This window comes from Magnolia sinica, chromosome 13 (assembly GCF_029962835.1).
Source record: "Magnolia sinica isolate HGM2019 chromosome 13, MsV1, whole genome shotgun sequence".
In the NCBI taxonomy this organism is placed as follows: domain Eukaryota; kingdom Viridiplantae; phylum Streptophyta; class Magnoliopsida; order Magnoliales; family Magnoliaceae; genus Magnolia; species Magnolia sinica.
Window position 1 is genome coordinate 8,893,433 of NC_080585.1, and position 24,845 is coordinate 8,918,277.

Below are 24,845 nucleotides of genomic sequence, written 5' to 3' on the forward strand. Positions count from 1 at the left end.
GGGCTGGTGTCAGGGAGAGTAGCCAATCCGTCTCCGAAAATATCAGAGCCACGTCATCGAGAAAATATCAATTTGATCGGAAACTTCCGTAGCCTTCGCAAAATTTTCAACGGTAATCGTTTATTCCCAATTCAGGTGATCTACTTGAGCCTTGGATCAGTGTCATTTTTAAATTTTCAATTTAAAATGACATGAAAAAATGAAATGACGGTGTGGATAAAACCCAAACATCAAGTGGCCCCTGAGAGCCACAGCCTCTCGATAGTACCCAACCTGCTCCGAAATAAATATCAGAGATGAGGGAAATATCTCGAGCGCACTATAAATATTCGAGCGCTCCTTTCAACTTAGATACTTCACTTCTCGCCATACTAGTCTCTACCTTCGCTCGGAGAAAGAGAAAACCTTTCATGTCGCAGATTCAAAGGTATGAGATCTTTTCATCTCTTATTTGAGTTTTATTTGAATTGAATTTTTGATATTTTGGGTTATTCGCTAGCTAGGTGGGCCACACCTGTATGTTGATTGGCTTATTTTTGTGCAGTATACCGATTTCATGTTCGGGTTAGCACAGACATCCCGGTATGTGTAGGCTAATTCAACCTGACAACTCGGTAGGTGAAGTTGGACTCTAGCTCATATGTGGGTAGATTGAGCTTTTTAGATGATGGGTTTTGTGTTGGTATGGTTTGAATCCTCTGCAGATTGATGTTTATATCTTATTCGCCCTTGTTATTTGAAACATTTATGTGAACCAGAATCCTTTGCCAGGAGGGTGTGCAATAAAAATCACTGTAGTGTGACCCACCGTGAATCTGTTTGAAATCCATGATTCGTACCCAATAATCAGGGGAACCCCCGCTGGCCTAGCCCGTGGGCATGATTTTGGGCACTCATCCAAACATGATCTGGAGAAAATGATGGACATCATGGATTTCACCAACATCCACTCCACGATATGGATTAGGTGATATGTATTGGTTTTGGACTATACTTCAAACCTTGCTCAACTATGGTTTGGATGCCCCAACAATCAGACCCCAACTGTTTTCCAATTTTATTTTATTTATTATTATTATTATTTTCATTTTATTTGCTGGCTTCTGGGTGTAGAGACAGTTGGTGTATGTCAAGCTTGCCCACACTACAGAATCTCAGATAATTTAATTTCCTATTGTGTTTTCAGTCTTGCTTGGCTTCTAGTTATCAGCTTAGTTGTTGGATGCTGACCTCGTCTGCATTAGAATATCTTAATATGTCTGATGTACTGAACTGTTTGTGTTCCTAATCTTCCCAGGAAGAGGAAATCACGGAGCAGTAGACGCAATGGATGCAATTCTGTAGAGGAAACGCTTGCAAAGTGGAAAAAGCTTAACAGCCAGATCGACTCCAACGATGGCAAGAGTGTCCGGCGGGTGCCTCCCAAGGGCTCCAAGAAGGGCTGCATGATCGGGAAGGGAGGCCCTGAGAACTACCACTGCAACTACAGGGGTGTTCGACAACGGACATGGGGCAAGTGGGTTGCTGAGATTCGGGAACCAAGCCGAGGCAGCCGACTCTGGCTTGGCACATTTGCAACTGCCAGACAGGCCGCCCGCGCATACGATGAGGCTGCCAGTGTAATGTACAGCTCTTGTGCCCGACTCAACCTACCACAATATAGCAATTTGAAGGAGTCGCCAACATCGTTTCTGGAGTCTACCACAACATCTCATCATTCTGAGGGTAGGAAGGAACCAGAAGCACTGAAAACCACAACATCTCATCATTCTGGGGGTATCAAGGAACCAGATGCTTGTGTTCCAGGGAATGAATGTGTGGCCAATATGGAGAGTGACAGAAGATCAATGGCTGGCAAAGCCCCATTGGCTGTGGTCAAGTCCCAGGATGAGCCTTTGGATGAAGTGCAGCTGCAAGGTTTTGGAGAGGAATTGTTCAATTCAGACGAGCTCATGCGCTTTCTAGATAGTGATCCAGGAAGTATGAAGGACAACATCTGTGTCCCATGGTGGGACCCCAACTGTGATACTGGCCCAGTTTGCCTGGGGCTCACAGATGAGCAGCAGCTGCAATGTGGGCATCCATCTGATGAGATGACATTCCAGTACCGGAATGCAAATCTCTTGGAGAGATTGCCTCACATGGAGCAGACTCCCATGTTCCTCGATCACATATACCTCGATTTCTGCAGGCCGGTGAAGAGTCGAGGGGATGTTGCAGATTACTGCAGGCTGGTGAAGAGTCAAGGGGATGCTGCGGATTACGGGCTTCTGTCGGATCGGGAAATGCATCACTTCGGACCTTTCGAACTGGACTTTGGAGGACTCAACAGTGAGGAAGGAATGAAACATGGTAGCAAGTTTTCAGTTGGATATGCTTCTTTACTTGAGGAGCATTGGTAGAGGTTCTGAATTTTGAGTGGGATATGCTTCTTTATCGTGAGGAGCATCAATAGAGGTTGTGAATTTTTAGTAGTGATATGCTTCTTTTATCTTGAGGAGCATCAATAGAGGTTGTGAATTTTCAGTGGGATATGCTACTTTATATGGAAGAGAATCAACAGCCGCGTGAGGACTGATTGAACCTGTGGTCACAGGCAATTTGGATCTCATGGGTTTGAGCTAACAATAGTTTTGAGCTGATTCTCTCTGTTTTTTTTTTTTTTTTTAGATGAAGAAATTGGCTTTTGGAAGATGTATTTGTTTCTTTCTCTTCCCCACCACAATGGGAAGAGACTGACCTTAAACATATCTTTCTTTGCTTCTATTCTCCCTTTTTCGAAGGTGGCTATGGCTGTGTAAGAAAGCGTTTGGACTGGATTCTTTGATGTGAATATCTGATGGAAATAATGATAGGCTACAGAAATGTTGATATTTGATATGATGGAGAGATGTATTGTATATTTTCTTGCAAGATGTGTTGTAGATTTTCATACAAATAGAAAATTTTATTATGACAATTCCATTATGTTTGGAGTTCTATAACAAGTTCCAGATCTCAGTTCCATTTAGCTTCCAGCCGTGCAGCCTGATTGTCTTGGATATGCAATTTATTTTTCACTTGTAATGTGAGATTTTGTTATGTAGAAAGGTGGGGTGGATGGTCTCTATAGCTTACATAAAATAGATATAAAAAATGTGGTTATGTTTTGGAGTTCTTCATGTAGTCTCTTTCTTTATATGATGACACGAGATGTTCCATTTGCAGATAAATCCTTCATAAATATATCAGTTCTTAGTTCTATGAGCTATGAGTGTACTTTATAATTTGCCAAATCAAAATTTACTTTATAATTTGCCAAATCAAAATTCAATGAAAATTCATGAATTGACTAATTTATGGATTTATCGAATTTATGTTCTCATTTCCTTTGTCTGAAACAGGCCCTAACATCCAATGATGGATTCCCAGAGCTCTATTAGAATATGAATTTAATAGATTTTATTTTCCTAGGTCTTAGTCCCAAACTGGCCCAACATCTAATGATGAATTCCCAGGCTCTATTAAAATATGAATTTAATAGATTTGAATGAATTCCCATTGCTCTATTAAAATATGAATTTAATAGATTTTATTTTCAAAGACCTTGTTTGGATAATAAGTGGGAATTCCCATAGCTCTATTAAAATATGGATTTAATAGATTTTATTTTCCAAAATCTTGTTTGGATATAAAGTGGAAATCTTATATTCCTCTTGCATATTTCAACTAGCTTGTTATTTTCAATTTTACTTTTTTTAAAATAAAAAATCCTAAGGTCTTTTTATTATTTTTTATTTTTTCCTTACTTTTTTGTCTGATTCAAACAGGCCAAGTTATAATAATAATAATAATAAAAAGAAACAGATCAAAACTCTTTATGTCAAATTGAGTTGGTGTGCATGAAAAGAGTAGAAAGTTGCGTTAAGACAACTGAGTTGGCGAGTCAACTCAATGAGTCCTGACATTGGTTGAGGTTGAGACCGGATTGTGGTCCAGATGGAGTTGTGCTGGGCTCCAACTGAGCTGACTCAATTTGAGTTTTGGGTAGGTTCCCTCAGCTTTAGGGCATGTTTGGATGCACTTCCTTGTGCAGGCCTGCACTCTTCCTATACCAGCTGATTTTAATTAACTGGATTTTATTGTGTGGCAGAAGAAAGGTAGGTTTGCTGAGAAATATACTGGATAAGTAGAAAGGCATATATGTTGCTCCCAAAATTTAAATAAAAGAGTTTATATTCTGAACTTTCTGCGCTTTGATATCATGTTAAACAACCACTTTTAAAGAGAAATGTATATCAATGTATATCAAGATATTTTAATATAGATTGCATCCAAACAGGCCATTAAATTAGATACCAGAGTTTCCCTGGATCCCATTCTAAGAATGTATGGTGGAAGTATCCCATATTGATTGTGAATGGGGAGTTCCCTCCAGGAACACACGGAGGTAATTTTGAATCCTTCTTCCAAGTGTGAATTAGATAGAACGATTCCTTTTCCAAGTGAGGATTCTCATTCATACATGCTGTTTCTGTAATCTCATGCATCGCCGTTCATGATGTTGTCCGACCCCCCAAGGGATGGGCAATAGCGTATAATTTTCTGTGGGGCCCACGTGATGGCTGGATCCCCCTGATTTTTGGGGCGTCTGTTAATCCAGATTTGCCTAGATCAGGTCAACAGGGGTGCCAGTGGTATCGATGTTATCTAGCAGAATATGTTTGTGGACAGTACGCGCGTGTGAGATCAAGACCATCCATCTATTAGTTCCTATTAGCATACCCCACTATTCATTGATCATAGACTCCCAATCCTAGGAATCTTGGATTATGTGGAGTTGGTGAAATCCGAGCCATGGGATAAAAGCTGCAACCAATGGTTAGGACATCCTACTGTTTTGATTTCTGTTATAAATCCTATCTGTTGTAGGTCGCATTGATAAACAGTCTGGAACACCTAAACGTGTGCAATATATTGCTACGTTAGAAATTAGAGTGCATTTGGTTGCACTAAACTTGGTTAAATATGATGAATTTTCATCAGATTAGACTGATTAATCATGAAATATCATGAAATTGGGTGCGGATTGGGTATTACTCCCACCATGAACTTGCCAGATGTGGGGGGTCCGGTCAGGGGCTATGTGGGGCCATCGTAATTTATATATTTTAGCCATTGTCTATCTAATTTGAAATATCATTTTACGATATGAGCTAAAAAAGGAGGCATTTTGAATACTTAATTGGACCACACCACATGATGCAGTGGGGAATGGGGATTAAAAGCTCTGCCATTGAAAACTTCTTGGGGTATAGAAGTTTTGGATCAAGCTGATCTTTATGTTTTCCCTTAGCAGGTCTTTGTAACCTTATGAATAGTTTGGATTGAAAATAAACATCATGGTGGGCCCTAGGAATTTTTCAACGACAGGAATTCAATCTCCACTTCTTCTAGTCGTGTGGTCCACTTGAGCCTTCAATCTGCCTACTTTTTCGGCTCATGCCCTAAAATGATCTATAAAAATAATGGATAGTGTGTGTGTGTGTGTGTGTGTGGCATTATATATGGCAGAGATATGCCACATATATGGTAGGCAAGTTACCACAATAGTCCCATGCAAATGGAATTGGTTAAGTGTCTAGCTGGACAATCGTTGGCGAATTAAATTAAGGTATAGTTTTATATGTGAGGCCACCATGTTGGTATCTTTAAGTCATTCATAAGGTGTGACTCATAAGGATTAAGGGAGGACACAAAAATTAGCCTGATATAAAATGCTCTAATGTATTTTCACAACACACCAACGGCACTCTTTCTACAACTGTATGCATGGTAATGGTTTCAACAACTAATTGGATGGTTAGGATCATCTGATCAAAGTGACTTGAGTCAGATGAAACTATTCACACCTCTGATCCTACGGTATATAGTGGCCCCGGATTGCGATCTATGGATCAGATCGTCCCAAGGACAAGCTAAGATGGACAAACTACCGTGCACACTATATCTCTCTGTATACTCTCGGTATTTCGTATGATTGTTATATTGCGAGAGAGAGAACGCATCCCTTTTATAGGAAAGGAGGGAGAAATCGGATGAGATAGGATGAAACCATATTATCCGGTCAAATCCCTATCTCTTATCATATTTCAAATTCAAAGTTGAATTTGAAATCTTAACCGAATGGAAAAGGCCGGAGAAAGCCTAAACATGTGGGACCCACCCACTAGTGATTGCTCACCAGTGGGCCCCACTGGCCTACGTCTAACATCTCTCACTCAATCACATTGTGGGATAGGCACAAAAGATTTGTCCATCTAACTTGCCTAATAACAATCAAAAACCAAACATCGCGATCAAAAGAATCAGAGGCGTGGGACCAGCTGGATCACCATAATCTTCTCACAGGTGCTTAAGTACTAAGTGACCACCTGACTAGTACTCAATAACCCAAGCTTTGCAATGCCTGTCCTAGTCCGCATGACCACACCGGATGGAGTTAACTCCCGACCTGGAGTACTCGGCCAACATACGCACTTATCCAACTTATCGAGTTATTATGAAAACTTGATTTTTCACAAACTTCGAATAAAACCAATTTAAAGCAATACTTATATATGTATATGCTTTTTAAGAAAAATACTGTTTGCAAAAGTCTAATAAAAACAACTCGATACTGCCGGCGGATAAGTCTTCAAGTGCGTATTTATAGTTCTAGAAACTTGGTGTAGCTGTCACGGGATCTTCCCCACGCAGATGTGTAATTTGGAATTAATCAAGCTGCTTTCCTAGCGTAACTGAGTCTGGCCAATCAAGGACCTTTCGTCATAGTACACTAAAGTAGCAACACTCAATCTCATCCTCATATACACAAGAGGAGGGTAGCTAAGGACACAAAGAGTCACCTACGGGACTGGCTACTCGCACGTTGCAATAATTAGATCGAATCAAAGCAATCTGTAGGTAATAGGTCCTAGCACGTGGTTACAATCCAAGTCGTAAAGTAGATAATACTAGGTGAATGTCGGGTCTATAATACGCAGGTCATTCTACATGAGGTACGACTCATCTCATAACCTGGCTTTAATTTCAGGCCATAACATTGATCGCATGTAACGAAATGGTGCGATTATGTTATTTGACTTTATTAGTCTCATCTTCAATCTTTATAAGATTGTAGGCGGATACGACTCACTAATATCTTCATTCTAAAGTATTCACAATAAAAAGAAATTCATACCTCAATGTATAAATATAGCCCCAAATGTAACTTTCTTATACATTCAAGGTTGGTCAACCCGTGCGAGTGGGTGAGCAGCCTGCTGACAAAAATCAAAATCGTACATGATTTCAAGGTAAATGCTGATGATCTTCATACCTAGTTATATTAGTGTTCAATACTGAATAAAAGAAATATAATATTCATTAATGAAAGATTAAAGGTACTACAAAACAAGTACATCAGTCAAGCTTTCCTCAATCACATCTGCCTGACGTGAACCTGAAATAGATCTCTACCTATAGGTTTCGTCATGGGATCAGCCATCATCTCCTTAGTAGGAATGTAGCTGAGGGAGACCTTCTTATCTCTCACTTGATCACGGACGTAATGATACTTGATCTCAATGTGCTTAGATTTCTGGTGGTGTTTAGGGTCCTTTGCCAAGTCAATGGCGGAAGTATTGTCTATGTGATATAAGCTGACGAACACTCGATACAATACCCGGACTCAATAGAAATCTGCGAACACATACACACTCCTGAGCAGCACAATATGCAATGTACTCGGCCTCCATAGATGAAAGAGTGTGGCAAGCTCTTTCTTACTCGACCATGAGATAGCTCCTCCTCCGAGTAAGAAAACGTATCTGAAGTAGACTTTCTCTCGTCGGCGTCATTACCCCAAGCAACATCTGAATATCCTTTGAGCTCGAGGCTTGTTCCTTAATAACACAACATTAGGTCTTTTGTTCCTCTAAGATAGCGGAATATAAGTTTGACGGCTTGCCAATGAGACTGTCCCCGGTTACTCGGGTAATGGCTTACTATGCCAACTGCATAGCTAATATCCGGTCTAGTGAAAAGCATAACATGCATTAAGCTCCCCACTGCGCTTGCATAAGGTACTAAGGACATAACCAATTTCTCGGCTTCAGTCTAGGGACACGATTTTCTATCTAGCTTGGTAGTTTTATCGATAGGGGTTTCAACGGCTTTTGAATTTTTCATCCTGAACCGCTGTAAGATCTTTTGTATATAGATGGCTTGAGACAAGCCTAAAAATTTCTTAGGGCGATCCCTAATGATTTTTACCCCAAGAATAAAGTTGGCTTCACCGAGGTCTTTCATATTAAAGTTCGAGAATAGCCAATCTTTAGTCAATATCAACAATTGCATGTCATTACCAGTTAACAGGATATCATCTACATATAGAGATAGTATCAGAAAAGATCTTCTACATTGTTTCATGTATACATAATGATCTTCTTTACTCATCGTGAATCCAAAAGTGGTGATGGTTAAGTGGAACCTCATGTACCACTTTTTTGAAGATTGCTTCAACCCATAGATAGATTTTAACAACTTACAAACTTTTTTTAGATGTTTTTTGTTCACATAACCCATGGGTTGTTGCATGTATATCTCTTCATCCAAGTTACCATTTAAGAATGCGGTCTTTATATTCATCTGATATAACTCTAAGTTTAAACTTGCGACAATGGACAAGATCATGCAGATTGTGGAGAACTTTACAACAGGTGAAAACGTCTCCTCGTAATTAATGCCTTTCTTTTTATGTAAAACCTTTAGCAACTAATCGTGCTTTATACTTGTCCACTGTACTATTTACCTTTCTTTTGATATTTAGTACCCATTTATTACCTATCGCTTTGTGATTGGAAGGTAGATTAACAAGTTCCCAGACTTTATTCTTTTCCACGGAAGCGATCTCTTCGTCTATAACATTCACCCAATCGACCGAGTTAGAAGATAATAATGCATCCTGATATGACTCAGGTTCATCATCATCAACTGCAACGCAAGAGAATGTTTGCCCTCAATATCGAAGTATCTTCGAGGAATCAATCCTCTTTCGCTTCAAAGTAACTCAGGAGCCTACTTTGAACTATAGGAGCATCTTCATCTTGAGGAGCAGAACTCCCACTCTCCTGAGATACATCGGGTATTTCAAAAAGTTCTATTGGAACCTTTTGCTTCACTCGGCTTGGGTATCTATCTTCAACGAAGGTCACGTCTCGGGATTCTATCTCAATCCATCGTCCATGGTCCTCATAAACTAGAACGTATCCCTTTGAATGCATAGGGTACCTAATGAACACGCATTCAATGGTTTTACTATCAAGTTTACCTCTATGTTGAGTAGGTAGCAAAATATATCCCAAAGATCCCCAAGGGCGTAGGTTGGCTAAAGAAGGAGTCCTCCCAGACCACATCTCATATGGAGTCTTATGAATAGTTTTGGATGAGACTCTATTAAGGACGTAGACGGCTGTTAACAGTGCGTCTCACCAGAATGTGGTAGAGAAATTGGCTTGTGCCATCATCGATTTAACCATGTCTCATAGTGTCCTATTTATTCTCTCTGCAACACCATTTTGTTGTGGAGTATAAGCCATTGTGTACTATCGAACAATGTCATCATTTTCACAATATGATTTAAACATTATAGATGTATACTTGCCACCTCTATCAGATCGAAGGATTTTAATATTTTTCTCAAGCTAAATTTTCACATCAGCTTATATTTAAGAAAATAATCAAAAGCTTCAGATTTGTGTGAGATGAGAAATACATATCCATAGCGCGAGTAATCGTCAATGAAAGTGACAAAGTATTGACATCTATTTCTGGCATGTACATTAAAGGGTTCACAGATATCTGAATAGATTATCTCTAGTGTGCCCTTGGACCTGGCCGCTTTGGGAAATGGTTTCTTCGATGTCTTCTCGGACACACAATGTTCACAAAATGGCAAATCAACTTTAGATAAGGAGTCTAACAGACCAGAACGTATTATTCTTGTCATACGATCCTTTTCGATGTGACCTAACCTCGCGTGCCATTTTTGAGATTCAGATACTACATTTTTATTCGACATAGCAGATAAAGCAAGAGGGGCATTATCACAATCTATGTCTAGAATAAATAAATCTGAAATTAAATTTTTCCATACAAAGATGAGGTTATTCATTCTCAAAGAAACTCTTGTCCCAGAAAATCGAATATCAAAACCATCAAATGATAACCTAGAAACAGAAATTAAATTCCGACGCATCCCCGATGCAAAAAGAGTATCACGAAGGATTATTGTTTGCCCTATGCGCGTACGGAGATGGAGAACGCCAATCCTTAGTACGTCTTCAATAGCGTTATTGCCCATGTACAGCTTGTAACTTCCTTTTGCTACAGGCTGGAATTCCTTGAGTCCTCGAAGACTCTGTGTCACATGCTTTGTTGCGCCTGAATCCAAAATCCACTCGTTAGATATAGTATCAACGGAAAGGATTTCAGAACAAACGCCTACATACAAAGTCTCTTGTGACTGAGAAATTACCGTCTTTTTGTGGGCACACTGCCGAGCATAATGGCAGAAATTTCTACAGACAAAGCAGATTATTTTCGTCTTTTTTTGCTTCTTCTTTCCATTTCCCTTCTTGAGATTTGGAGGAGGTGCTGTGGTCTTCTGTTCTTGATTATTCTTCTTCGCCTTCTTGCGAGCTTTGAACCGTTTTTTGTTAGCTTTTCGCTTATGGGTCTCTGCTACAAAGGCCTTGGCCGAACCTGGCTGAATTGCATTCATTTCAACCTCACGTACCAAGTGGCCACAAAAGTCTCTGAACGTAGTGATAGAATCAGTATGGTTCAGAATTCTTTTGATTTGGGCCCAAGATTCAGGCAAGGAACGGTGCATGGCTATAATCTTCTGATTTTCAGTCAATTTGCACCCAACATTCCTAAGGGCACCTATCATTTGCTCCATCTTACGAATATGATCTTTGATGGGGCAGCCGACAGGCATCCTGTACTCCTGGAATTCTAATTCCATTGCCCTAACTCTCGCATCTGACTTCTGCGCATAGGCATCTGTCAGTGCTTCCCAGATTCCCTTAGCGGTTTCATGCACTTCATACGTAGGTATGAGTTCTTTGTGCATAGTGCTAAAAAGGACATTACGAGCTGAATGATTTTATTTTCGCCACTTATTATAGCGAGTCATCGTAACCCTATGTTCTTGTAAATTTTCGTTTTCAGCTAGGATGGGTTCCTCTTGAACTACATCGAGTGTGTGAGATATGTCGTCCTCGTCCAGAAGGCATCGCACTGCTCGGGACCAGTCTTCGTAGTTGTTGCCGTCGAAATGTTGTCCTTTTAGCTGTTTAGCGATTAACGCTTTGGTGGCCATCTCTACATTGCATAAGTATCACTACTTAGTTATGATTTAAGGTATTGACACTAATCATCAACATTTCTATGTGTTATATAAAATTTCAAACTATAAAAGCAGTTAACACATCTTAATGAGATCTGAAAGTCCACATACCCGAATGGGCGGTGTAGAACAATCAAGTTCTCTAATTAAGATGAGATTTAATGCTTTTATAAGAATAAATTTATATAACGTGCAACCTTCCATTACATGGTTGCATGCATCATTTGGTGTAGGAGAATAAACTCCCACTCAGGTTATGCACAACCTTTATTTGTGTATAGGGAGTATCTAAGTACTAAGTTTTTCTATATTTTCCAATGAAAAATAAGGGGGCTTAGATCTAAACACATCAAGCCGAATATTTTCATGCATATTAACATCATCATCAGAAAGGAAAAATTAAGTGCTTAGATATAGAGAGAGTACAATCTTCACCTGTGATCATGACTATTAGTGATGGATCTGATCATTACCGATAATGATCATTGTTGATGATGGATCCTTTCATCAACATTGATCATCATAGTTGATGATCGTTTCGATTACTAATAAGCTTTAGATCAATAGTGAAGAAGATATAATAAAAGAAACAACATTCTTGATATGTGTCCATCATCCTTCAACAGATCTACACATGTGAAATTAGTAAAACTAAAAACATAGTTGCTGCACCAGTATATCAGCGCACATCCGCCAACACGTATACACTAGTACATTGACCAAGTGCTTATTGTATTTCTCCAGTATAAATCCAAGCTCATCAGATGGATGGATGGTTTGGATTCAACACATATATAGTGAAGAGATCTGTATTGTACACGGATCAGATCTACATGTGTAGCTGATGTATATTACTACATCTGTTATAGTACAATACGGATTGCCAATGAGTGGTACGCACATGTGTGGCTGATATGTTGTAGAGAACAATATATGTTTAACCAACATTTGCGGCTGATATGTACACATGTGTACAGATAGCCAACATGTGTACAACACGTGTACTTTAGCAATTTATAACACACGTGTGTACATTAGCCAACACGTGTGCTCATCAACCCATTCAAGTGCACATCAGGCAATTCAACGTACATTTGATACTGGTGACGTATGCAGTTGAATACAACAATAATATTTGTATGTGTGGTGAGATGTACATGTATGAATTACAATACAACATCTTATGTACATTATCTTGTCACGTGTACAAAATGAGGACATCAGCCAACGTGTACATATATATTTATCAAATGTATGTTTCATATCAGCCAACACGTGTACTATACGTGTACATCAGCCAACACGTGTACACATGTGTATAGCAGTAGTTATGACACATGTATGCACATTAGCTGGTGTATAGTACGTGTACAGTAGCTAACACATGTACAGTAGCTAACACATGTATGCCCACATTAGTTAACACAATATGCCCACATTAGCTAACACATGTATAGTAGCTAACACATGTATGCCCACATTAGCTAACACATGTACAGTAGCTAACAGATGTATGCCCACATTAGCTAACACATGTATGCCCACATTAGCTAACACACGTATTGTACGTGTACAGTAGCTAAGCCAACACGTGTACATATGTGTATAACACGTACTTGCAGATTAGCTATTGCAGATTGCTTCACACAGTACTTGCAGATTAGCTATTGCAGATCTGCTTCACACATATGTCAACACGTGTACACATGTGTATATGTCAACACATGTACACATGTGTATAACATGTACTTGCAGATTAGCTATTGCAGATTAGCCAACATGTGTACTACATGCAAACCCTTTTTTTTTTTTTGAGAACTCATCACATCTGATGAGTCTTATAAATCTGAACGGTCCACATGAAGCAGAACCTCATGAAATCCCATGGTACCAACTGTTACTTCGAACCAAAACTTTGGTGGGCCATTACAAATTCAAACATTTTCTTTCCTCGATTTGAATTTCTCTTTGCTATGGCCCACTAGAATCTTAGATCAGTGTGAAAATTCACCTCCTGAGGTTTCATGGGATTCCACATCTTATTGACCATTCGGATTCGACACCAATGTCACGTGTGTAAAGGTGCGTAGGTGAGCATGCCTTTAAGTGGTGCAGTTCAATACAACAACTATTAGTGGATGTATTTCTATTAAACAACTATTGGTGGATATGATGTACACGCATGGGGTACAATATGTGGACCATTCCATAAACCAATAACATGGTGTACATTAAGATGTATAGAATCATAAAGATCTACATGATCATCTTGGTCCATCATCATCGGGCTTACATGTAGATGGCATACGTGTATACAAAAACTAATCCACCGTACACATGCTGATTTGATACCATTCGTAAAACATGGATTCCAATCCAAAAAAAAAGATGGGTTACTTACCTTTTTAGATGAATATAATCGGAGATCCGCCGTTAAATATGCTCTGATACCACTGTAGGGAAGCGCGGAAGGTGAGCCCTCAAGATCTGACGGTCTACACGATGTTTGGAACCTTTACAAAGCAGAAGATTGACGCTCCAACGGCCCGCCTATCTACTACTGGAGCAGATGGAACTATTCACACCTCTGATCCTACGGTATATAGTGGCCCCGGATTGCGATCTATGGATCAGATCGTCCCAAGGACAAGCTAAGATGGACAGACTACCGTGCACACTATATCTCTCTGTATACTCTCGGTATTTCGTATGATTGTGTTGTTGCGAGAGAGAGAACGCATCCCTTTTATAGGAAAGGAGGGAGAAATCGGATGAGATAGGATGAAACCATATTATCCGGTCAAATCCCTATCTCTTATCATATTTCAAATTCAAAGTTGAATTTGAAATCTCAACCGAATGGAAAAGAAGGCCGGAGAAAGCCTAAACATGTGGGACCCACCCACTAGTGATTGCTCACCAGTGGGCCCCACCGGCTCTAATGTATTTTCACAACACACCAACGGCACTCTTTCTACAACTGTATGCATGGTAATGGTTTCAACAACTAATTGGATGGTTAGGATCATCTGATCAAAGTGACTTGAGTCGGCCTTGCATAATCAAAGGTGGGTCTAACATGAGAGATGGACCTTTTCTAGTATAATCAATCAATACGAATCGTTCATTGCCTTGGCCATTACTCTTATTGTTCAGGTTGTCCGTTCGAAGAGATTTTTGAGAGGATTGGGTAATCAAAGACCGTATCTGACCTGCTTGTAAGTTAGATAATTGGAGTAATCAGTATAAATAAATAAATTAAATGGCTATAAAGTCACATATCCAAATCCAATTGTCGCAAGTGAAAAATGTTGGATGATTGGGCAATCAGAAATCCATTGCCAACCTGGACAAACAATGTCCTAATGCATCCATTCATATGATTGCGGTGCAAGATTGCATACATATGGTATGGTTATCTAGACTGTTGATATGATGGGCCTCATGTTGTGAAAATATTGATTAAAAAAATATTTTAAATAAAAATATATATGTGTGTGTGTATTTTCGAAAAACTTGGGTTTTTTGGAGTTTTGGAAAGTCCCATATGGAAAGGAGAGAAGAAAATAATGTGTTTATGTACGAGGTGTAGAGACCTTATTATTTCCTTGGTAGATCCATGAGTACTAGAACTTGCATGTTTTGCACACTGGAACACCCGTGCGCATGCACGGGCATAGTCTCGGGCGGTGCAAGGGCGTAGGCATGTGAGGCAGTGGGTGTAGAGGCATTAGTGGCGCACTTCGCATTTCGTAGTTCGCTCATTGCGGACCGGTGTTAGATGAGTGTGAATCACAGTGCAACAGAGAATATAGGTCAGGTGATTGGAGTTCTCACCAACAACCATAAAATGGTCATATGGAGTTATGACCTTGGACCAAAACAGCGAGCAACCCTGGCCTATATAAACAATGCCTAGGTGGTTCATTGGACCATCACCAACAAATCGAACCACTCTCACATACGACTCAATAAGAAGAGCAAGATCAAGCTAGCCAGGTTCAATACAAACCTTAGCCAACAATCCTTAAAAAATAAATCAAAGCAGTAGTCTACACTGGCAACAATTTTTCTTACTTTCTCTTAGATCTGGGGTTTTATTTTATTTATCTGTTAGAAGAAATTTGTGTATACAGAGTTTCATTCATGGTTCTTCATGTTTGCTGAACGCAGAATCACATACAGGCTCGTCGTATCCTAGAAGCTATTTATTTACCTGCAACCTATCAGTATTCTCAATCACTTTGAAAAGGGGAGAATAACAATTTAAAGACAATGTAGTCACACATGCTTCAGCCTGTCCTTAACTTTTCAATTTCTTTATTATTTTACAAAATTTGTAAATCTGTAATTTGCGATAACACTTCACTGTATAAGCAATATGGGCCAAACATTTTCTGAGCTAGTTAATTCAATCCATCTAATCTATCACTATTATTATTTTATACTTTAGTTTAAAATGTTATTAGTTAGGTAAATTACAAAAATGTTCTTGGATAATGCTGTAAGCAGACACAGACGTGGTATTGTTTGCATTCGACTTCTAGTAAAAGATCACATATCCAAATCTGATTTTGTTGGGTGAGATTGTTGGGCAAATAGATATCCATTGCCAGCCCTACATGAGAGAAATTTCTATGATTGAAGAGGTGAACCCCAACTACCACCAAGATATTCTGTCCCTCCAGACTGTAGACATTGCATACAGGTATTATCCGTCAGGGCTGTCCAAATAGTGGGCCTGACTGCCGATGAAGATAAGACTGTAAATCACACTGATTGGATGATCCTAACCATCTGATTTTGCCCATTGAAATTGGAATGCCAACCATCTTTTTAACCATCCATTTGATAGCCACCAATTGGACTTCAGGAGCCTAAAAACAATCCATATCCACATGTACAGTGGATTGGTTCATGATCTCTTAATATCAATCATGCATTAAGCTCACATCCTTGAACCTTCAATCATTAATAAAAGAAACTGCAATGGCATGTATATCATGCATTCGCTACTGTAACAACAACAACAACAAGAATTCAATGGCATGTATATCATGCATTCGCTACTGTAACAACAACAACAACCAAATTACTAGTAACAGAGAATTTCGAACCATAGACAAGGTGCCAATTAGAGTGCAGCAAAAATGCCAATCAGGCCTATCTTGGAAGTGCGGAAACCCCATTCTGCATTTGAGCGGAGTGGACAAAATCCATCAAACCAGTCCAAATAGCGAGCAAGCTCAATTCTTCAAATAGAAGAATTGAACACAATGGTCATTTGGGCTAATTGCCATTCCACTCCATGAAAATGCAGTAACTTTCACAAGCTCATAAGTACATGTCCTTGTTGGATCTTGACTTTCGCTATTCTCCTCAACCACGAAAAAACTGAATAGACTACTGAGCGGCACATTCGGAAGACTTCACGTCCAACTCATGGAAGATGTCCTCGATCAGAACTTACCCGGGCATTTCTCTTTTCCACCAACATCTTCTCATTTCAAACCAGATATCATAGTTCTCCCAATATTCGAAAACAAGTTATTAAAAAACTTACAAGCTAAAACCCAATACAAGTAGGAAGGCAGAGAACAAGAAAATCCATTGCTTATGGAAGTCTGCCAACCAGAACGCAGATGATGGGGACGATGGGGACGGGCTTGGCGGTGGATTCCCACTAGCTGAAACATTTTCCTTTGAGCATGTGTACTTGCAACGGCTTGGGCGGACGACTCTGTATACACCCATGCTGGTTAAAAGATAGACGTCTTTTCTGTTGTCTTCACCATACGAAAATATGTAGCCCAAAGAGGGGAGAGAAGTTCCGGGTACGGAAGTACACGGCATTGGAGAGTCTTGAGCACAACTGAAAGGAATTGAGGTGCTATTGAAGTTTCCGCTGTTTTCAGGGCTTTCTGTGCCCGCCCACATGAAACCAGCATATAAATCTGCATACAAGTACCTGTTCCACATATAAGACAGATGATTAACTGGACAACTTAAGTTTTATCATGTGGATACGAGAATTTTCATGTTTTCATGTATCAATCTAACTTAGACATTTGATGCATGCATCCGATGCAAAGAAACCTGACATGCAAGCACGTATGTGCAATTATAAGATAACAACATGCTCTTATATACATATCAATTCATGAAAGCATAAACTATAGGAAAAATATGTCTAGATGATAAAAGACATTAACGGCGATTGATATTTACATACATTCCTTTTTATTTGCATACACTTGCTTTACATTTTGGTAATTGAACTAGTACACTTTCTTACTATTTCAATTTCCAGGGACATTTGGATACGTTGAATACTCTGGAAATGAATTCGATTTCCATGAAATTGGAATTTTCAAAAGTTTGTGAAAAAAGAATATGGAAATCGATTTCCATTTCCCAAGTTTTACTAAAAATGTGAATCAATTTCTAAGGTTATGAGAGACAACTTTCCCTTTGACCATTGACCTTTTAACATTTCTATGGAGAACTGCACTCCAAACCTAACAACAAAACTTCCATTGGATTCCATAGTTTTCCATTTGATGAGGATTCCCCAGTTTTCCACATCCACGTTTTGAATTCCCTCCATCCAAAATTCATGAATGCATACTATTTCAATTCCCAAAATGGAAAATGCATGTATGCAGATCAAAAGGCAAGGGTGTACTTGTGCGTCCCTATCATAGGGAGAAACTAGATAAGGGGGGGTGGGGGGGAGATAATTTAAAGGTTTTACCCAACTTCCATTTTGATCTTTGTCGGGCACATATTTGTCGTGACAAAATTTTTGAAAGGTGAACTGTCTATGTTACATAGGAATGTAGTGTAATAATCCTTGTTAGTAATCTGATTGAACAGATCTTGACTCACCTTCCTGTCATGCATGGGTCCGTTTCAGACCGATAAAAATAACCGCCAGTGATTGCTGCAGATCCTTCTTTTTTATTTACATCTGAGTGGGTGTATCCCATCACAGGGAAGATGGCATTTATTGAATCAGGAGTTGTATTTCCACCAGGAGTCTGTAAAGTAGTATAAAGATCTGGACCTTCGTAAACACGCCAACCATAGTTTCCACCCTTTGTAATCAAATCCACCTCTTCATATACTTCCTATGGAGTCCAAAGATCATAAATAAGCATTAGCCATGTTTAATATCTGAACTGGTTCTTAACTGGAAAATCAACTTCTAATGAAAAGTGAGGAAATCATAACATGTGAAAGCGAACAGAAGTTGATTTTCTTATTCTTAAACAAACACTGACTGGCCTTTTTTTACCCATCCAATGCTTTGTTATGATATTGAGGTTCAAATAAATACCAACCTACAGCCTTTATATGAATATGATTAGAAGAAATACAGTGTTTGGCCCGAGTTATTGGGGTTTCTGTTTGCATAGCACCTTGTACAGGTGAGCTAACCTACCACTTATCCACACTGTTCATTCGGTCGCCCCCACTATGCATGACAGATCCTTGCCATCCATTAATTGGCCTGAAAATGGATGGCTAACAGTCTATACGTAACTGTAAAGTCCACTCTCAGATGGCTGGATTGTCTGATAGAGAAGAGTTTTGGTCACTGAAAGATGGGCCCAACATATATGAAATGCTTGGTTCAAATGGAAAGAAAGGCCAGTAATTTGGGCTGAGCATGGCAAAACACCTCATTAGCTTATTACTTCAGAAAGGTGGCCTGTTTGATGATCATGAAAAATCTCAAGACGATGAATCTCAAAGTAAAACTAAGGCCCTGTTTGGTTGCCACTTAAAAATGATTTCATTTCATTTTAGTTAAAAATAATTATGAACTAGAGACCATACTTTATATAAATTATAGGTTATCAAGATTTTTTTTAATCCTTAAGCAAAATCTCTAATGCATAATTATTATTAACTAAAACGAGATGGAACTCGTTTTTAAGTGGCAACCAAACGGGGCTTAAGCGAAGTAGCAAAAAGTTAAGATTCCAATGTGCAGTCACTAGAACAATACACATAACAAAAGTTTAAGACATCAGAAAGAACTTTAAAGGGGAAAAATCTTGAAACCTGGCCAACATCTGCACAGATAAAGTAGGACGGCCTTTCTGAATCAAAACTGCAACGCCATGGATTCCTAAGCCCCAAGGCCCAGATTTCAGGCTGCCATTGACTGTTGTCAACAAAAGGATTATCTCTAGGAATTGAATAATTTCCCCACAGACCAAGGTCTTGTATTTCGGTCGCACCTGGAAATACATAACAATGGTGAGAAAGAAATTGTTTGTGGGACTGTAGATGACTAACCAATTCAAACTTGCTTCATTGGAGTATCAGAGAAGAAAATTGTGCTGGACTTTATGTGTGGTTGCCACAGTATTACTTCATGGCAACTTATCAATTGTAGATGCAGGATACACAGATGGGACCCAGGGCCTATAGCAGGTAGAGAATAGCCCAAAAATCATATTTCACATGATCATAACTGTCAGTTTGGTAGTAATCAAACGGACAGAAAATAGTCGGAGGTCCAAATCCAGTATGTTAGATGGTTAGATTCTACAAAAAAAAAAAACAAAATCAGGGGTCATTTTCTTCAATTTTGATAGTAGAGCTTTGCTAAGCCCACGTGTGCACAACAATGTTTTGTGTCAAAGCCACACATGCTAGCATGGGATGATAGGTCTAAAATCCAATCCATCCATCAGAAAGCCGCCACCATATTGATGCTGTAGCCCAAGAATCAGGTTGATCCAGTGGTCAGGAGGGCCACAGTTTGCAAAGCAAATGTACAGCTCTGAAATACTTGGCTAAACTTTTCTAACCCATCCACCTGTTTCCATTAATGTGGCCCGCATGCTGAGTGGACCATATTTAGTTTTAGGAAAACATGTAGAAGGTCAGACCAGCCCTGATGGATAGACTGAATTTCGCACCTATGTGCCATGCTGGCACATGTTTGGCATGTACATGAGTTTTATTGGACGCGTGCGCGCGCTTAGCAAAGCTCTTAATTTTAAATAGCTAATTTATCCATAAAAATACATGAATTTGTCAATCCACAAAATAATAAGCTTCATCTAACAATGTGTGTAACTGATTTATCCATAAAAATACTTGATTTCTAATCATCCAAAAGTGTAATTAAGAAACAAATAATAAACATCAGCTAACAATGCATAAAATGCTTTTTAAAACTTCATGGTCTGAAATACAGTAGAGAGTGCAAACATGCTAATATCATAGGGCCATTACTATCCTTTAAGAAAAATGGACTGATACTACAGAGTTTATTTCTTGATACTCACTTGGTATGTTATTCACATCAAGCCGCATAATCTTTCCTAGCAAAGATTTTTTATTCTGGCTGAAATTGAAAGGATCGCCTCGGTTTCCACCATCCCCCATCATAAAGTATAAATATCCGTCTTCAGGTCCAAAGAGAATCTGCCCCGCATGATGAGATGTAAATGGGAGGCCCATTGTAATTATCCTTCTTACTTCTGATGGATTAGCATTTGTTGCCTGTAAAATACATTTACATGAAATCTCATTACAATGCATTTGTGAAGATTATAAACGGTATTGTGTTATAATAATCCAATGCACAACTACAGAGGATTAGACTACTGTAAGTGTTTCCACCATTTCTTAAAATTTCAAACAATGGTCCAAGTCACATACATTTATATTAACCCAGACTACCCAAATCATGGCTTCATTTAGAATGGACCATGGCCAAAAGAGAACACTGACCATATGATCTTAAACAGCCCAAATCAGCCAATGAGTTTGGACTAATGACCAATTAATTTTCAACTTGATGGTCATTGATTGGATGTTTAGGATTATCCAATCAGTGTGGCTTTTGGCATGTGCTCCTTCCACAATGAAGCCAACAATCTTGGCAGCCTGGATTGATGTCTGTGGACACTACATGGACGGTGGAGGAAACAGTGGAAGAGCATAGTCTAGCCCCAGCCACTGAAGGGAAATTTAAGCTGCAGTTCCTAAAGGAAGCTTATGGATTTGTACCGAGGAAGGCGTCGATGAGGTACCATTAGCTGTAAATTCTGCAACAACACTGTTATACTGGCATGGCTGGGCTCCATTATCAGTACCAATCGTCGAAGGATCACAGCCCACATCTGAGTTGCATGAACATCTTCCGGAACAGCTTGCCCAATCAGCCTTATCACAGTTGAACGAAACAAAGAAACGGCCATTTCTCGCAAAATCCGGATGGAATGCAAGACCCATTAGCCCAAACTGGGTGTCAAAATGTACTTCATCAGTTAAATCTAGAAAGGGAGTGGATTGATCAATCCTCAAAGTTCCACCTGATCCTTGTTCAGGAAGAGTTGCCAACCATATCTTACCAGGTTGGTCAGATAAGAAGACACGATCGGACCCATCTGGATGAGCAGCCATGTTAAGGTAAGCTCCTGTCCCGATTTTCTCAATGCACAGACCACCTGTAGGAATTGGAACTTGGGTATTATTCAGTGAAACTGGCTCGCCATCAAAACAGACTGACCCATCACTGGAAGGCCCACCAAATGCTTTGCAGAAGTCATCTTGTGACTGCCAGAGGTCAGTTAGTTTTGAAAACGTAGAATTAGCTGGAACACCAGCTCTTCCTTGCAATGACGGTGCAAACGGGGAATTCCGTATCGATATGTTCCGGCATGTATCCCAAACCTTTGCACAAAAGTCATTCTCTGCACCATTCGTTTGGGATGAGTTCACCAGAACAGTTGAATTGCACAAGACGGGAACGGTCCCAAGTTGCAATTCATTTTTAAATAGCTCAGCCGAGAACTTGTCACATTTCTACAAGACATGGAAACCAAAATATTAAAGCAGGTGACATTGTTCTATGGGTGAAATGCATGAGATAATAACACAAACATTTTAGAGGCAGTGTTTAGCATAGTAGGGTTCAAATCAATCCCATATTCATGGCAACACCAAGTCTTCATTCTTTATCAAGCAAGGATAAACATTAAGACTGTGTTTGGATGCACTATCGAAATTAATTGCAATTACTAGTTCAGTTGAGTTGAAAAGTCCAAACTATAACTGCATTCTCTAGTATTTGATGAGGTTGTAGCTCTTAAATTACAGTTGCATTCCTTTCAAGCATACATTGAAAGTATGCGTTCGCAATGTGGGGTGCAATCCCCCAGTTATGGATACGGAATGAGTGAATGGTATTTTGAATTTGATCTGTTACATGAAATTGAACTAATTCAATCGGGTTGGGTTGTCAAGGTTCTCAAGTTGGGTTCGGGTTCAAAATTGCCAATCTGAGTTGAATTCGGGTTGAGAAAATTCTACCGGGTTAGGTCGGGTTGTGAACACTCACATGTATTTGGGTCAGGTTTGGTTGGTTCTAGAGGACTTCAGGTTGGGTTTGTGTTGGGCACCTCAGGTTAGGATTCGGGACGGGTTGGGTTGTGGGTCCAGTGCTCTCAAGGTCAGGTTGGGCTCGGGTTGACCCTCAACCCGACCCAACCTTCTCATGTTGCACCCCTACAATTCAATAGTACATCCAAACATAGCCTATGGGAACATCTGCAAATCACATGTATTGGTTGTACATATGTGATAAAAATTTCAAGCTTAGACTGTGGTAATCTGATGTTCATTGGAAGAATTAGCAAATCAATTGAGAACAAAGATTTCATTATATCAGCATTTATAGATGGATTCATCACAGATCCGGACCAGGCCAAACTTGTAAAGTCATTCATTCAAAGCTGCAAAGCATAGTCTTACTAACCTTTGTTGGTCAAGCTTAACCAACAACGAGATTGTGGGGCCCACCATAACGTTTGCATGACATCCAATCCATCCAAAACTCAGGTGACCACACCTAGGGAAATGTTGGGATGGGGACGCGCATCATAAAAAACCTTCCAGATCGTGTGTGGAGTCCACCGCGTTCTGTATATGCCGATCAATCACAAGTCAAAAGATGCAGCCCATCAGGAAGGAAAACATGAAGGGGGTGCACATGATGGAAGGATTGGATGTCATACACACATCACAGTGGGCCCCATGCAGCGATCGTAGGTCTACAAAGCTTCTAGTGGATCCAGCCTCAATCATTAATTAGTTAAATAAAGTGGAAATGGCAGAATTGAAAGGGGTTGGATTTCTTACAAACATAACAGTGGGCCCCACCTAGGTTTTGAGAGCAGGAACTTCCTGCTAAAGCCTTTCGCAGGAAATCCGTGTCCAATTGAAAGAGACAGTAGAGTAAAACACCATCCAAACCATGTTTGGTCACAATATTGAATTGAATAATGAAAATAACGTAATTGGAGAGAGAGAGAGAGTTGACTTCAATACCGCACCTGCTTAAGGATGCATTTGGATGCGCTATTGAATTGAATTACGATTATTAGCTAAGTAAATAGGAAATGAACAAATTTCTAATTGCCATCATTGGGTCCATAACTCCATATTGAGGGACCCGGCTCCAAATTGCGGTTACTGCACTTTCAATTTGGATTCCAAACGTGACGCAACTGCAATTCAACAGCTACTTCCTCGTAATGGATACAAAGGTAACTGCAATTTGTTCACTTGCTCTTATATTCTCCATATTGAATTGAATTGTTACAATGCAATTCGATGCGAACACATTCTAATACTTCAAAAGAACATGAAAATTCATAGACACAATCAATCAATTGCTAAGACCTGAGTCTCAGATCACTTAAAACAGATTCCTCAACCAGTAATCCAGTCATAATTCCAAAAACTGAGAAGTCAAATTCCAGAGACCACTCGAATTACCACGCATAGAATCGACTTGAGAAGCGACCCGCAAGCAGGATCAGTAATGTTCATGTCCTCAAATTGTCTCTGCAGCTGCAAATCCTCCCTCCCATCACAACAGACTGTCCCATTGTAAGGACAGAATGCCAAAGGCGTCTTCGCCGGAAAGGGTGCTCCTGCATAAAAATAAAATAAAATAAAAATCTGGGTCTTCAAGGAAAAGGAGATTCCAAAGAGAAAAGGGAAAGAACAAAGGAAGAAAGAAGAGAGACCCACTTGAATTAGTGCACAAGGGCAAAGAAGAAGAAGGTGGAATGAGAAAGGAGAGAGAAAAGAGGAGAAATGTAAGAACACCACCCATCTGAGTTTCTTCCTCCTCTATCAATCCCTTCCACAATCTCTGCTTCTGGTTGTTATTTATTCTTCAAGAGGCATACATGAAACGCACTAGGCCTCAACGTCTTTTTTCCTACTTTTGATTAAAAACATACATACTCAATAGTTCTTACAATAGAAAACGCATGATTATTGTATTATTGAAATATTTTTTTATAGTTGTCTGATTGACCCACTACACTAAAATAAGGCCAAAATCTAGATAGTTGGATTTTTGGGTGTTGAA

The 24,845-nt window shown here is 39.5% G+C and overlaps 2 protein-coding genes across 4 annotated transcripts; one reads left to right on the plus strand and one right to left on the minus strand.

The window, feature by feature from the left end:
* The first annotated feature begins 278 nt into the window (after positions 1–278).
* LOC131222697 (dehydration-responsive element-binding protein 2A-like) lies at positions 279–2,967 on the plus strand. 3 transcript variants are annotated; one of them, XM_058217860.1, is made up of 3 exons: positions 319–427; positions 545–582; positions 1,298–2,967. In XM_058217860.1, the coding sequence occupies exons 2-3, from the start codon at positions 557–559 to the stop codon at positions 2,400–2,402; spliced, it is 1,131 nt and encodes a 376-aa protein (XP_058073843.1). In that variant the 5' UTR covers positions 319–427; positions 545–556; the 3' UTR covers positions 2,403–2,967. The 3 variants fall into 3 exon arrangements, with proteins under 3 accessions (XP_058073842.1, XP_058073841.1, XP_058073843.1); XM_058217859.1 differs by lacking the exon at positions 545–582 and having other exon boundaries at positions 279–427; XM_058217858.1 differs by lacking the exon at positions 545–582 and having other exon boundaries at positions 282–444; positions 1,312–2,967.
* A 13,944-nt stretch (positions 2,968–16,911) lies between these two features.
* On the minus strand, positions 16,912–24,845 carry LOC131222703 (HIPL1 protein-like). The gene is made up of 7 exons (XM_058217865.1): positions 24,500–24,845; positions 24,242–24,399; positions 21,470–22,267; positions 20,743–20,959; positions 19,505–19,683; positions 18,323–18,564; positions 16,912–17,402 (listed from the first exon to the last, which is right to left on the minus strand). The coding sequence occupies exons 1-7, from the start codon at positions 24,582–24,584 to the stop codon at positions 16,994–16,996; spliced, it is 2,088 nt and encodes a 695-aa protein (XP_058073848.1). The 5' UTR covers positions 24,585–24,845; the 3' UTR covers positions 16,912–16,993.